We start from the raw sequence: 15,448 nt of genomic DNA, 5'->3' as shown, positions 1-15,448 counted from the left end.
GTGTGCTGTGTATAATTATTTTGTATATATAAATACATATTCATGCATGTATATATTTAAAGGGATACTCCACGTTTTTTGGAAATAGGCTCATTTTACCACTCCCCCAGAGTTAAACAGTTGAGTTTTACAGTACCTTTTTCAAATCCATTCAGCCGATTTTCTGATATTTTAAAGAATATCAGTAACCAGACAGTTTCTGGTCTCATTGACTTCCATAGTAGGAAAAAAAATATACTATGTAACTGTCTGGTAACTGATATTCTTCTAACTATCAGCTGAATACATTCGAAAACGGTAAAACCCAACTGTTTAACTCTGGAGGAGTGGTAAAATGAGCCTATTTCCAAAAAAGTGGAGTATCCCTTTAAGAATTATTTGCACGTAAATAATGTCTATATATAAATACATCTATATTATATATAAATATAAACATTTTATATATGAATAACACATTTTCTTAAATATATACATGCATGTGTGTGTATTTCTGTATGCAAAATAATTATACACAGCACAGACAAATAATATATTATGTAAACACTTTTATTTTGGATGTGATTAATCGCAATTAATCTTTGCACTTTGCACCTAATTTTTATACATTTGACATGGGCAAATCCTATAATGATAAAGCACAATAAAAATAAAAAATATATTTAAGAACATCCAACCAACACACAAACAAACATTTTTTACCCAACTCTTGTGTAATTATAGTATATTTTTCATATTATTTATTATTTTATATTTGTAATTATATTTGGACCTTTTTTTATCTATATAAGAGTAAAAATCAACAGAATAATCTATATTTTTTTCTAATGAAACTTTTTAAAAACAATAAATTTGATCCTCCAACCTCAATAGAACCAAACATGCTGAACAAACCCCAAAAGAATCAATTTACATGAACAAAACCATGGGTGTAACTGGAAAAAATGTAGGTGTGCTTTCACTTAAAACGTAAATATTTAACCCCCAATTTTTTGTTTAATAAGCCAGCAACATGTAAGTCAAGACCAAAAAAAAAGTGCACTGCACATGCAAAAACACTCTCAGTGCAGGTAAATTCACACACACTGGCGGCACTTTGCGTACAATATTATTTCAACAATTCAGTTGAATGAGATGCTAAATATGCTGTAATAGAATGTAAATTACATTCAGCTCAGATTTATGGCTGCATTTGTGGCATAATTCCTTTACACGTACAGATAAACGCTAATATAGTAAACAGGGGCTCACCTGTTTTCACCCATAACCTTTCGGTCACATTACAGGTCAAAGGAGCACTGTCCGTAGAGGGGATGGCTAGTTCAGTCGTGGTACTTCCAGAGGTAGATACAGCGGTGGTTTGAAGAGGGGTTGTCATTGTGGTAGTTGCTAAAGTGGTTGTGGGCGGTTTTGTGGTCGTAGGCACTACTTTTGTGGTGGTGGTGGTAGTTGTCGTAGTGGTTGTGGTGGTGGTTGTAGTTGTGGGCGGTTTCGTCTCGGTTGTAGTGGTTTGGGTGGTCGTTGTGGTCGGGATGCTGGTCGTGACCTCTTTCGCCTCAACGACGGCGGTGGGCGGAGTCACAGCCATGGATGTCACAGTTAGGGGTGTGACAGTCGTGGTGGTCACTGTGGTGAGTTGGAGACTGTCGCTGGTCACAGTGTGGGAGATGTTGTGTGCTAAAGCGCTTTCAGGAGAGGTGGCGTTAAAAGTAGAAATGGAGACCGAAGTTGTCACATTATCAGTGAGGGTGGCGTCTGTGTCTGCCACAGGCATGAAAGAGGAACCCGAGGCGGTGGGCAAGTCAGGGTTCCTGGGGAATTCACTGAGGGTCTCGTCTGAAAGCAGAGAACGTTTGAGTGAGCCACCTGAGGAGCAGGACACATGAATGACACATAGGACATGTGCTAGAGGACACATTCGGATTATTCAGTAGCAGGACTTGTTGAAGTGTGTAATTTTTGTGCCACTAGAATCATCAAACCAAAAGCAACCGATTAAACTGATTTTATTTCCCATTGATCTGACAAACAGATTCAGTGAAAATCAATTTTGTTGTGTCGGACTAGTTGGGATGCACAAAAATTACATTCTTCAGGTTTAAAAACAACAACATGAAATCAAAATCGACCCAATACACTACCTGTTTGAAAGTTTGGGGTAAAATACAGTAAAAAAATACAGTAAAAATAGTAATATTGTGACATTTTATTTATTCCTGTGTTGGCAAAGCTGAATTTTCAGCATCGTTACATTCAGCATCATATTTACACGATCCTTCAGAAATCATTCGAATATGCTGATTTGCTGCTCAAGAAACACTTATTATTATTAGTGTTAAAACACTGCTGCTTAATATTTCTGTGGAAAAATTTGGTAACACTTTACAATACGGGTGCACTAATATGCATGAATTCATGCTTAACTAATGCACAGATAATCATGAGTTAATGTATAACTAATGAAGAACTAAACCATTAATTAATGATTACTGCATCAGCAAATAATAAAGAGTATATAATTAATAGATTAAGTAATACATGAATTGCTATTAATTCAATGTGTCATTGTGTATTAATTCCTTAATAACATATTTTGTTAACTAATAGTGTAAATTAATGTGTTAATTACCACAATTAGTCAAAGCTATGCACTTCAACTTCCAGTTGTCTGCTTTAATTAATCATTAGCTAATGATTTGCAAAGGTATCATTATGTTATGACTTTACTTGATGGGGCACATCATTATTAACTAGTCATTTAGTAATTGTAGTAATTTGCACATGAATTTGCACAAACATTTAAGTAATTAATCATATATTAATGCATATTAGTGTACCTGTCATATTATCTGAAAGTTGGAATACATGGCTCATTCTGGTAATTAACATATTAATTAACACTATTAGTTAAAAAATTAATGGGAGTTATTATGGAATTAATCCACAATTACATATTTACTTAAAAACAATTAATGTATGAACTAATACATTAACCTTAAAGACTCTTAATTAGTTCCTAATGTGGTAATCATTAATGAATAGCTTAGATAATCATTAGTTACACATTAATTCAGTATTATCTGTGCATTAGTTAAGCATGAATTAATGCTTATTAGTGCACCCGTATTGTAAAGTGTTACCAAAAATGGTAATAGAAAGATCAATATGTTCTTTTGTAAAATGATAAATGTCTTTACTGTCAACTTTTAATGAATTTAATGCATCCTTGCTGAATAAAAGTATTCATTTCTTTCAAAACAATATTAACAGTCTAATATTTTACGATCCAATCCATTTCTGATGAAGTCCTACATTTGTTTAACTACCGTTTTAAGTCAAACGGGATGTGAATGCAATTTCATGTTGACTTTGAAGGGATTATTGAAAAGAAAAATGTTGATGATGATGGTAACAACAAACACAATGACCTTGAAAATGACGATGACGTTGATGATAATGATGAACAAATGATGAAGAAGGGATGACGACAACATCAAATCACCAAAGTCCCTGAAAAGAGACACCTTTCAATATAGCACTTGGTTTTTGTACACAGCATTCATTCAACGCTTCATAATGGACCGGTACCTGGGCTAGTGGTCAAGACACTGTTGATTTTCTGTGCCGGGGACGCTGGATTTGGCACTCTGACGGCCAGCTCCCCTGGGGACTTTTGATTGGTGCGATTGTCACTGTTGCCGGGTGGGGAGGGCAGAGAATGCACCAGCGCTTGAGGCTCTGTTTCTGCAACCTGCAGGGTCTGCACTGAGGCGAACACAGGCTGCTCCCTTGTGCTTTCTGCCCTCTCTGGTGGGGAGTGAAACTGCGAGGCAAAGTCTTCATCCTCCAATAGTGAGGATGAGACTGTGATGTTTGGGGCTCCGGTTGGATCCCGGGAAGGACTGAAGGGTTGCCCTGATGCCTCCAGCTTTGCTTCATCTGGTAATGAAATAAAAGGAGATGTTATGGTGCAAAATTATAAACATCACTCTTATAAAAGGAAGGATTTTCACACAGTGAAAATCTAAAAAATAATAAGATTTCATTGGTCGAGCCAAGATTCGAAATACTTGTGAAGCTGCATTAAGATTGTGAACCTAATGACACACTTAATCAGCATTAATGATAATACGCTGTATTAAATTGCTCTCAAGGTATTTGAGAGAGACAAAAAAAAAAAAATTAGGGGAAAAATTAGGGAAAAACAAGCCTGCTTGCTTACTTAATTGTAACATACTATATTACTAAGAAATATACATGAATTTGAAATACATTCTCTGTAAACAACTCCCACAATGTAGATATTTTATAGTAAAAAAAGACAAAAACGTTAATTAAGAAAAATATTTTTTTGCATGTATAGTGAAGGCAAGTTTTTTTTTTTTTTTTTTTTTTTTACACACTTACTTAAAGTCCCTCTAAAATAACATTACTCTCTTGGGTGTCTTTAAATTATTTAGCTTGCTTAACAAATCAGAAAAGAAAATTGTCTTCCATGATCCCGGACTGCTGGCGAGTCCTTCTGAGATGAATAATATCGTGATTAATCGACCTTTACAGCGCTTTACTTTATTTTTATCTTGGGGAACATAACATGGACGGATTCATACAATATTATAGTGACTTGTGGACATTAATCATAAATCCCTTAGCCGGAGGACCAAATTAGAAATGTGAAGGGTTCACTTGGGTGCTGTGAGCTCTCTTGGTCCCTTTCTCACTCTCTTTGCTCCTAGTGAACAGCCTAAAGCTCAAGTGCTTTGTTAGTGTGTTAATTAACTCACCCAATCATATCCTTTTAACCCAATCATATCCTTTTAGTCAGATATACAGTATACACACGCAACATAAACGTAATATTACAACTTAAACACAGATGACGCAAAACCACAAGCGTGAATTAAAGGAGTAGTTCACTTTTAAAAAAAAACTTTTGCTGATAATTTACTCATCCCCATGTCATCCAAGATATCCATGTCTTTCTTTCTTCAGTCGAAAAGGTTTTTGATGAAAACATTCCAGGATTTTCTCCATATAATGGACTTCAATGGGAACCAAACGGTTCAAGGTCTAAAAGACAGTTTCAGTGCAAACTGTTCAAAGGGCTTTAAACGATTTCAGATCAAAACGAACAAATCTTTTCCCGAGTCAATTAATTAATTTTGTTCGTTGAATGAACCAAACGACACGAAAAAAGATTTGTTCATTTTGATAAACGAGTTCGAACAGGAGAGTCACAAACGTGCGTCACAGAAGAGAGCAAGGCGAGCATTTGTGCTTATAAAACGTAAAGTTTTTTATTTATTTTTTAAAATGACTGGTCCGTTTCGCTAGATAAGACCCTTATTCATCGTCTGGTGTCGTTTAAAGAAACTCTCTTTTGGACCTTGAACCGTTTGGTTCCCATTGAAGTCCATTATATGGAGAAAAATCCTGGAATGTTTTCATCAAAAACCTTAATTTCTTTTCGACCGAAGAAGGAAAGACATGGACATCTTGGATGACATGGGGGGGTGCCGGTGACTAAATTATCAGCAAAAGTTTTTTTTTTAAAGTGAACTACTCCTTTAAGTCACGCACTAATCAGAATGTATAAGTAATGTTGAGAAGACGCTCTTTCCGTAACAACGCACTAAAACATGCAATAAATAGAAAAAGCATTCACAATGTTACATTATAGTAGTGTACTCAATATGTTATTTCAGATTGATCACAAAAACAGTTCTCATACATTTTTGTTAATCAACAAGAACATTTTGACATATGATATATATATATGTATGATTTCAGATTAAACCTGACTAAATTTAAGGAATATGACACATGATCTACTTTTTAAAAGATTTCTTTAAAGATATTTTCAAAAACAAGATAGATAGATGACAGATAGATGTGTGTGCAATTTAAGCGTGATGTAATTTATTGCGTGGGTTCTGAGTGGTCACGTCAAATTCCTATCCTCCAACAGATAGCCACCTGCTCTGACAGTTCGAACATATGGGATTGTCCTGATTAACAGGCAACAAGAGAGAAGAAGAGATGTCATGTGAAGGGGGCTCTGGGTGTGCATCCAACCCATCATCCTAATGACTGCACTTCCTGTGAACGGGATAGCAATGAACTCTGAAAGCCCTAGACATTTGAGTACGCTTTCTGATGGCCTGAGATTTAAGTGTCACATGACTTGGGCCAGTGAGCTGAGCCAATCAAACTCTACAGCTAGGCAGAACAGAGTGAGTTGATTAGAAGACAGGATGGTAAATGTCAAGGCTTCATCCATCACAATCCCCAAGTGCGTGGCCTGGTCTCAAACGGGTCCCACTGGATGATGTTCTATAAGTGGGAGCTTCCGAATCAATAACGTCAAGTGTTAAAAATGAAGGACATGTTTTTAGAGCCACTGCATATTGTAGACATCAGGGTGCTAGAAAAACATGGACCTTCTCCATTATGAGGACAGGTGGTGAAGGGGGCTGATGGGTACCAGGCCAAAGCCACTGAAGCCCATGAGGGAGTATGGGGAACCAAAGCATGGAGTCACACCATTCCAGCAGGAAAGATCCGCATCCGTAGTCTATTCATAGATCCCATCTGCTTTTGTTGCATCTTGTTGTGGCATTGCGAAGGTAACAGCATTACATCTGTTTGTCAAAATAGTAATGATTTAAAGGGATAGTTCAAGCAAAAAAATATATAAATCTGTATATATACATATATTGTTTCAGAGATGTTTCAAAAAGTAGTGGGGACATGTCCCACCCGTCCCCCCCATAAATGACGTCTATAGATCTATGTATTTAATCATATGAAAATTCTTACCACTAACAACATATATTTTTTGATCTAATTAAACGACAAATTAAACACAATGTACTACTGCACACTACGCAACACGCCACGCTAAATTACAATAACGTTAAATTCAAGTACTCTACATCGACTCTAAGGGTCGATGTTTGACAAAAATGGCATTCCTGCATAGTGCCCCTTTAAAAGTGGAAAAAGCAATTTGTGACTCAATCAGGTTTTTTTTGTCAGATCTTTTCAATTAATCTATTGATCTGATTCACAAACACGATCATAATCAATTTGTTGATTCCTTAAGGAATCAGAATGATCTGGTTCTTGAGGTCTGTTTAAAGCTATCGTAAAGTCAAATTGACTACTTTTATATAACTTTTTATGACACTTTGCATTTGTGTCCTTCTCAAGCTTGAATTCACAGTTCACATTCACTGTAGTTCCATGAAAAAATCCCACCAATATATAATATTCAAAACTTAATTTTTATGTTCCACAGAATAAAGAACACCAAAATCTGGTAAAATATTCCTTAATCAGAGCATTTTGCTATTTAAAAATCACATTTCTATAAACTTTTCATGAAACATGAAAACATGAAAAAAATTATACAGCAAAGCAGATTACAAAGCGCAATGAAGCAGATTAAATGCTTTGACATTGAATGGGATGTCGTCCAAACTCCAAACGAACACCCATCAACCCTCAGGACAGAAAGCACTTTGAGTGTCGCATATCAAAATCATTCCACACTGACCGTAGACGCTGCACTGAAGTCTCAGCTGTGGAGACATGTCTGCATTAGTATCATGTACAGTTAAAAATGATATTATGGCTCAAACAATACTTTTTTTTGTGCTATTAATGATTTTAAAAAACATTCACATTTACATCATATATCACATATTTATAACCAGCTCCTCTATGCATTAATTTCCCAACTGTCACGATACAACCAACGTAATAAAACGTTACCAGATTTACATTTCAAATAAAACTATACAAGCTTTGAGTGCCACTCATTGGACATTTTACTTTGAAAATAATAAAGTAATATAAAAAGCAAAGCAATGTAATATAATTTAGCAGAAATGCTATCAGAGGCACATTTTTTCAATGAGCCTGGGCTAAAATACTATTAAGTAGAAGTAAATACACTAAATAAGCAAGGGCTTCTATCGTTCTTTGAAAAACGCCTGGTTTCTGTTACTCAACTTTCAACATGGCGGTGCCATGGTGCAATGATGATGTCAGATGGTAAAGCCATGGTACTGAATAATTATCTGATATTCCATCAAGGTATATCAAAGAATACCAGGGTATATGCCCCAAAACATTGTATTATCATAGTACATTTTTAGTTAAGATGAAGGTCTGTGTTTCTGAAGCCGTTTAGGACTGTTTCATCATTAGATGTTCAAAACAAAAAATATGCCACTCAATAATGCTAAATGAATCCCGTTCAGGGCATAGCTCATACTGTAGCTCCTTAAACATTGGCTTGTAGCTTAGCTACTAAACAACTGGGAGCTGCCAGCAAGAAAATGAAAAAAGAAACAATTGACTCCAATTTCAACAAACTGCTCCCAGCAGGGCAGGGTAGGATAAGGCCAGACTAAATTAAGACAACACAGCACATTTGCTTTGGGTATTCATGTTTACATTCAGATTCTATTCCTGGAAGTTCTTGCTCAGACACCTGACAGCATTCAGATGGGTTGGAGGTTGATCAACAACGGCAGAATTGTTTTCATTTTTGGTTGAACTATCCCTTTAAAGTATAAAATCCCAGCTCTTTTTTCTAAAGGCAAGGGAAATGAATGCATCATAATATATGAACAGCCGGTACAAAAACAACACCTTAGGGCCTCCCTTGAACTAAGCAACAACCCACATCCTTCAGTGTATTTTAAAATGCTGTGAGCAAGGAAATTAGGGGCATGGCGGACACGCACATCCCACACACACCAACACCATCATTGTTTTTTACATGAGGCAGGGGATAAATCTGAGAGACAGGGAACAGTGTGCTCTTGGCGGAGAGCTGAGGTAACAGCAGTGGCAAGCAGATTTGAGATTTGAGCTGTATTAAAGTTTATCCCTCTGCTGATGGCTATATGTGTTTTTAGAGTTGATATACCGTGGCACACCTGCTGAGAACACTGGGATGGGTAAGTACTGCAGAGCACAGCCCATCTTTGAATAATTCAAGTGCTGGCTAAGCATCTGGACCCTACGTCTAAAAGCAACATGGCTTGGTCAAACTGTGCATCAAAGTCTGTGCTGAACATCGCTATCTTTAAAAAGGAAGATACTGTGGATTAAATTATATTTAACATGTTTATCTCCAGATTTTGCATTTATAAGCATAGTTCGTCCAAAAAATCCAAAAACATCTTTTTTTTTTCCCCCTCATGTCATTTCAAACCCATTTGCTGTTATTTTTGGGCTGCAAAACGATTCTTCGTGACATGACATGATGGTAGGGCTGGGCGATAAAGATAAATGGTATCATATCGAGATCTCAATAAAAGCTCTGGATGTTTTGACTCCCGACCAGTCTATAACACAGCAGAAATAAGCGTGACAACAGTCAGTCTGTGCAGGGAGCTGGCGAGGGAACAAAAGCAAAAGTGAACTTGCATTACCCTCCAAAGCTGAAGAATTGGTTGGGGAAAAAGGTAACACGTCAACGTCAATTATATGGCAGTGGTTCAGGTTTCTTAAAAGCAATGAAGTGCAGATTAAGGGCCGGTTTATGCAGAACATGAACATGGACACCGGCACGGACAACAGCACGGAAACCCGGCACGGGCGCAATGGTACGGTCGGAAACCTGCAACGAAGACTGACACGGCATGGACACCAGCAAGGAAACCCAGCACAGAAACCCGCCATGGACACAGACACTGGCATTGGCAGGGGCAATGGCACAGAAACCAGCATGTAAACCCAGTACGGCAAGGAAACCAGCATGTAATCCCGGTACGGTAAGGAAACCAGCATGTAAATCCGGTACGGCAAGGAAACCAGCATGTAAACCCGGTACGGCAAGGAAACCAGTATGTAAACCCCGTACGGCAAGAAAACCAGCATGTAAACCCGGTACGGCAAGAAAACCAGCATGTAAACCCGGTATGGCAAGGAAACCAGCATGTAAACCCGGTACGGCAAGGAAACCAGCATGTAAACCCGGTACGGCAAGGAAACCAGCATGTAAACCCGGTACGACAAGGAAACCAGCATGTAAACCCGGTACGGCAAGAAAACCAGCATGTAAACCCAGTACAGCAAGAAAACCAGCATGTAAACCCGGTATGGCAAGGAAACCAGCATGTAAACCCGGTACGGCAAGGAAACCAGCATTTAAACCTGGTACGGCAAGGAAACCAGCATGTAAACCCGGTACGGCAAGGAAACCAGAAAGTAAACCTGGTACGGGCACCAGCACTGACACTGGCACGGAAACCCGGCATGGGCACCGGCACGGACACCGGTACAGACACCGGCATGGAAAACACCATCACAAAAAACGTGAATTTGACTTGGTTAAATGAGACTCACCAACAGTGGTTACACAAACAAAATTAGACAAAAAAAATACAATGGAAACATGAGGGCTATGTGTACACCAAGACCAACAAGAAACACCTGTGAACAATAAAGACAATCAACCAATAAGAACATGACACTGTGTTTCCATAGAAATACAGTGTAGAGGAGTGCAAAAACCCAATCTGAGTGAACTGGCCCAGACGGTCAGCAAAATAAGTCGTTGGTCAGTTCCAACCAAGGTGGGGAAAGCAACAAACCTTTTTCATCACCTAAAAAGGTACCATCCCAGCGACAACACAGAGAATACGAAATGTTTCATGTCTCATGTTAACCTGTGTAGCATAATGGCTGGTTTACAATATTTAAATATTGTAAACAAGCCTTTAAATCATTTCATAGATGTAAAACCAATGCATAGGTAATATTTTGGAGCTATATCTAACTGTGAACTTTAAATATTTGAGATGTTTACTGCTATTTTATAACATTACAAGGCAACCTAACTTCTATTGTTTTAAGGCAGAACTGCATGTTTTCACAGTTAAACATTTACATTATGTTATTCTATTTTTGTTAATAAACTATATTCTAGATATTCAGCATAATCAATGGAAAAGATATGAGATTCCCACTAAATATTTAAGATTGATTAATCTTTTACTTGAGCAGGAGTCATCAATCCATTATTTTCAAAAGGAAGTTATGTGGCTTTAACATAAATATATGTATTTCTATATATATGTAGTGTTGCAGTAGTATTACTGTAATACAATTTTACATTTAAATCATTAGTGAAAACAATTTAATTTTCCCATTACATTAATGAAAATAAGAGTTTTGCATCACAGTAATAAGAATGTAAACTGTGGAGGGAAATGTACTTCAAATGTCACCGATTTCTGTCACAATCCTGAAAAGTGAGCCATTGAGCTGCAGTAATCATAAAAGCCGTGGCTTCGTTTAGCTGAAAGGATGATGACATGAATTATTGAAGAAGATACAAACACAGATCTGATTAAAATAACAGCCTGTACCCCTCGAGCCTCTCTAACTGATGAGGCAAACACCATCACACATCTGTGTTAGCATCACCGAGCAATGCCTTATTGGATAAAGGGGGGTCATGTGACGTCCTTACATGGGCACTGGGTCGGTTATCTAGTCCCCGTCGAGTCTGGGGGAAAACATGGCGTATGTGACTGACTTGCACTAATCATACTCTCCTCCGGCGAAGGTTTAAAAAAAGAATGATGATGTAGTCGAAATTATTACATCATCCATTTAAAAATGCAAACATAAATGAAAAGTGCAAGAGAACAAGAACCAAAAAAATAAGCATGCAATGATTGATTTATTTTGACTCGAGATGAAATTAGCAATCAGATGCCGAGCGCTCAACATGCCAACGCAGCAAAAGTGAAATTCAGCAAGCCCTCAAGCTACCTTCCCATCAATCCTGTCTCCTCAGCCTCCTGCGCCAAACCTGCAGGCTCAAATGATGCTTTTCCATGTTTGTTTTACTTTTCCCAATCTCTCACAGCATTACACAAGTGTCAGACCTGGTTAGTTTCACCTCTGCCATTGACTGGAAGTGATATAAATTTTTACACAGAGTGGAAAAGATTCCTTATTCCCTTCCGGAATATGTTGTAATATTCAGGAGCTCGTGCAGGACACCTTTGATGCACTTGACTCAAGAGTCTCATGGGCAAGGCGGCTTATTGCAAACCCCATTAAAACTGAATGAGTGTCTCACTCTCAATGGTTTGCTAAGAATAAGTAGCGCCTACACTCTAAAAATGCTGGGTTGTTTTAACCCAGCTTTGGGTCAAACATGAACAAACCCAAACATTGGGTTAAAAATGTAATTAAAAAATGTACTGTAACCCGATGGCTGGGTTTGTCCATATTTGACCTATAGCCTAGAAATCTAGACGCACCCTAGCGGCAGCAAAAATTGTTTCGCAGCCAGTGTGGTCTAGCAACTCTCCATAGAAATTTTAGCTGGAAAAACCAAACTCTGCTCTGGCCAATCACATCATGTATAGAGTCGGCGGGCGGGCTTAACATAATGATGACAGAGTTGCGACGGTTCACTGCTACTTGAAAACAATAAATGGCTTCTGCTGGCGAACAGCTGTCTTTCGATTCGGCTTTGACCGCTACTCTGGATGATTTGAACTTAAGCTTTTCTTTGAAACCAGAACAAAGAACGGCACTTGAGTCTTTTTTTTTTAAGATGTGTTCGGAGTTTTGACAACTGGATACGGTAAAAGTTTAACTTGCTCCGCTGGTGGGAAAACGCATGGTACTCAGTCGTCTCCTTCTTCGTTGCTTTGATTGGTTGTAGCGCTATAGCGCAATTGCGTGCAGAGAGAATTTGAAAGACAACCGTTTATCCCGCCCCTCGGATTGAGCCCTGTCAATGATGAGTTCCCAGACCTAAAATCTTGATGTAGACCCAAAGATTGACCCAAAGTTGAGTGTACTGCAAGTGTCGACATTTTTTGTTATTTTAGCACCATTGTGTTTTTATTTAAATCTAAACAAGTTACTAAAAAAAGAACAACTACTTAAAGAATGTGAGTTTACTTGCTTAACGAACCAAACAACTGTTATAGTCTTTATGTAGCAATTTACGTTTTTAAAAAATATGACACTTTCAAAATGTACTTATAAAACCGAGTCTCTTTACGTAATGGTATTGCTAACCACAGATCTTGGGCCCGATTTTAATGATCTTAGCACATGGTCTAAAGTGCACAGCGCAAGTGTTCGCATGTCCGAATCCACTTTTGCTAGTTTAATGGCGGGAAAATGGTCGGCGTACCAGGCGCATGAAGGCGCTATTCTCTTAATGAGCAAGGGGTGTATTTTTGAACGTAATGTGCAATTAACCAATCAGAGTCTCATCTCCCATTCCCTTTAAAAGCCAGTTGCGCTCGTGCCATGGCGGATTTGCTATTTACATGGCGGAATATGCAAGCAGAAAAAATGAGCGAGGAAACGGAAATGGCGGTAGTACTACCGGGACTGGTATCATCAAACCGGTGCGTTTGACGACCCTACTCTGCACAAAATGACAAAGTGTGAACGAAAGAATGTCTAAAGTCATGTTGTCAAAACGTTAACTTATTTCTGTAGCAATGCACTAAAACACGAATAATTAGCATTCGCACTCTTGATGACTAAAAAGTTATCATCGTCTACTAAAATTAGGTGCAATTTAATTTCGAATAACACTGACTAAAATAAATGAATTTAAAAGGACTAAAAAATAGGACTTAAACTAAGAAAAAAAAAGATGTGTAATCCTGAAAAGAATGACTTAATTTAAACACTCATGCTGAAGTGCTATTTCTGTGCATTTATAGCCTAAACTGGATTGCTGGTAGAACAGCTGAGAAAAGTAGCGCAGCTGTTTAGTGAATGTGCCCCAGTCTCTTTTCCAGTTTTCCAGACCATCTCTTATGTTCAAGCCAATCTGACCCCAAGGGAACAGAGCAGAGCAACCGAGATTCCTCAAAATATGCATTCTGCATGCAAATTACAGTGAATATTATGGGCTTTAGCATAGCAAACATGACACGGCCACATAACATCAGCCTTCTCTGAAGGCAAAAATAGATAATCCCATTCCTTTTACATGGCATCATTTTCCCTAAGGGATTTTTTAAGGGTAAAGCTGATGACGTCTGAGGTTGGACAAGGACAGAGTTCATTATGCAAAATGCAAATCTTTTCCTTTTTCTCACGTAATGAGCACTGTCATGTGTGTAATTCTAGGTGTGAACTTAAAGCGGAGTACATTTATTTCAAGATGGGAAGGCAACAAACAGTTTAACAATAAAATAAATCTAAATCGAATATGGCAATTCTATCATCAAGAGCAAAGACGACCGCCTGATTTAATTACGCAAGCGATTCCACAAGCACAAAGAGAATTATGCGAATGCACATGCCCAATTAGCTCAGAATATCTTTTTTCCAGCATTTTTGCTGGAACAACGCTTTGACTAGATTTCAAAGACCTCTAGAGTCAAATGAGGCCACAGCTATGAGTTCCAGGTAAATGAACAGTGGTTGAGTAAAACGAGGACAGATTTTGATCAGGCCCAAAAGACAGACAGAAATCCGCACAGCTGAGCCTGTCTGGAGCTTTGAAGCAGGATAAATGCCTCTAAAAAAATGGGCGCCCTATAAAAACATCAAAACAATTTTAAAATCAACGACATCCACGCTATACGAAAAGCTCATAAAACAAGTGATGTCTCTCTTTATACATCTATTGACCCTTTAATGTCCTTTAATGTGCTCACAAACCAGATTAGCCCCTCCCCAGCAGCATAAACCTTGTTTCATAAGCCTGAGGAGATTTTCAGGTGAGAGCTGGCACTCAATTTCATTACCGGCTCTCTGAATTGTGCATTCAACTGGACGGGGTCAGCATCAATCCCTTGATCTAAGCAAAATAGATCAAAGTGAGGGAGCAAAACAATAACTCTTTGGTTTATGGCATGGATAATGGACATCATAATCTGCTCATTCATTAACAAAACAGATTAAATAAAACATATTTGTTTGTTATAGCTCCGAGCAAAGGGACACTTTTAGGGAGACGATTGGCATCAGATGGTTGGATCTAAGTATTAGCTCGACGCACGTGACCTGAAAATGACTGGCTTGTGTTATAGCAGATGTCCTCATAGGCAAGTGACAAACAAGAGAGCTGTTATATAGCAATACATGACCGAGAAGCTGTATAATAAATGCAAAACATTAGGGATTGATATTATTATCAATGTTATGGCTGCTGTTAAAATATATTATTTTTATTTTTGCTAAAGACTACATTTAACAGTGTTATTATAATGCACAGTGCTTTCCTGCTGGTAAATAGTGTACATCATCTCCAGTTTGTATCCAGCCTCTCCCTACATTCAAAACGAAGCATTGAGAACTTTGTCAGTCTGCATACAGGTTAATAAGAAGATATTTTATACATACGGTCAACTTCGCGAATACAGGAAGAAGCCATCTTTGAAGAATAGTCTCTACCAGTCGATCTACGAACGCCGATCCAAGTGCGCTGGTG

General features: G+C 38.0%; 1 protein-coding gene across 4 annotated transcripts in view; it reads right to left on the bottom strand.

The window, feature by feature from the left end:
• The window catches only part of kiaa1549la (KIAA1549-like a), a 50,377-nt gene that overhangs the window by 28,036 nt on the left and 6,893 nt on the right, over positions 1-15,448 (bottom strand). For all 4 annotated transcript variants that reach the window (XM_039648070.2, XM_039648072.2, XM_039648071.2 and 1 more), the window contains exons 2-3: positions 3,586-3,936; positions 1,249-1,833 (exon numbers count right to left, since the gene is read on the bottom strand). In XM_039648070.2, the coding sequence (XP_039504004.2) occupies positions 1,249-1,833; positions 3,586-3,936 (936 nt within the window). The remainder of the gene's footprint in view (positions 1-1,248; positions 1,834-3,585; positions 3,937-15,448) is intronic.

Source organism: Pimephales promelas, chromosome 25 (genome assembly GCF_988280905.1).
Source record: "Pimephales promelas chromosome 25, fPimPro1.hap1.1, whole genome shotgun sequence".
Taxonomy (NCBI): domain Eukaryota; kingdom Metazoa; phylum Chordata; class Actinopteri; order Cypriniformes; family Leuciscidae; genus Pimephales; species Pimephales promelas.
The sequence above is the reverse complement of the archived record's forward strand: the minus strand, read 5'-3'. Positions and strand labels throughout refer to the sequence as shown.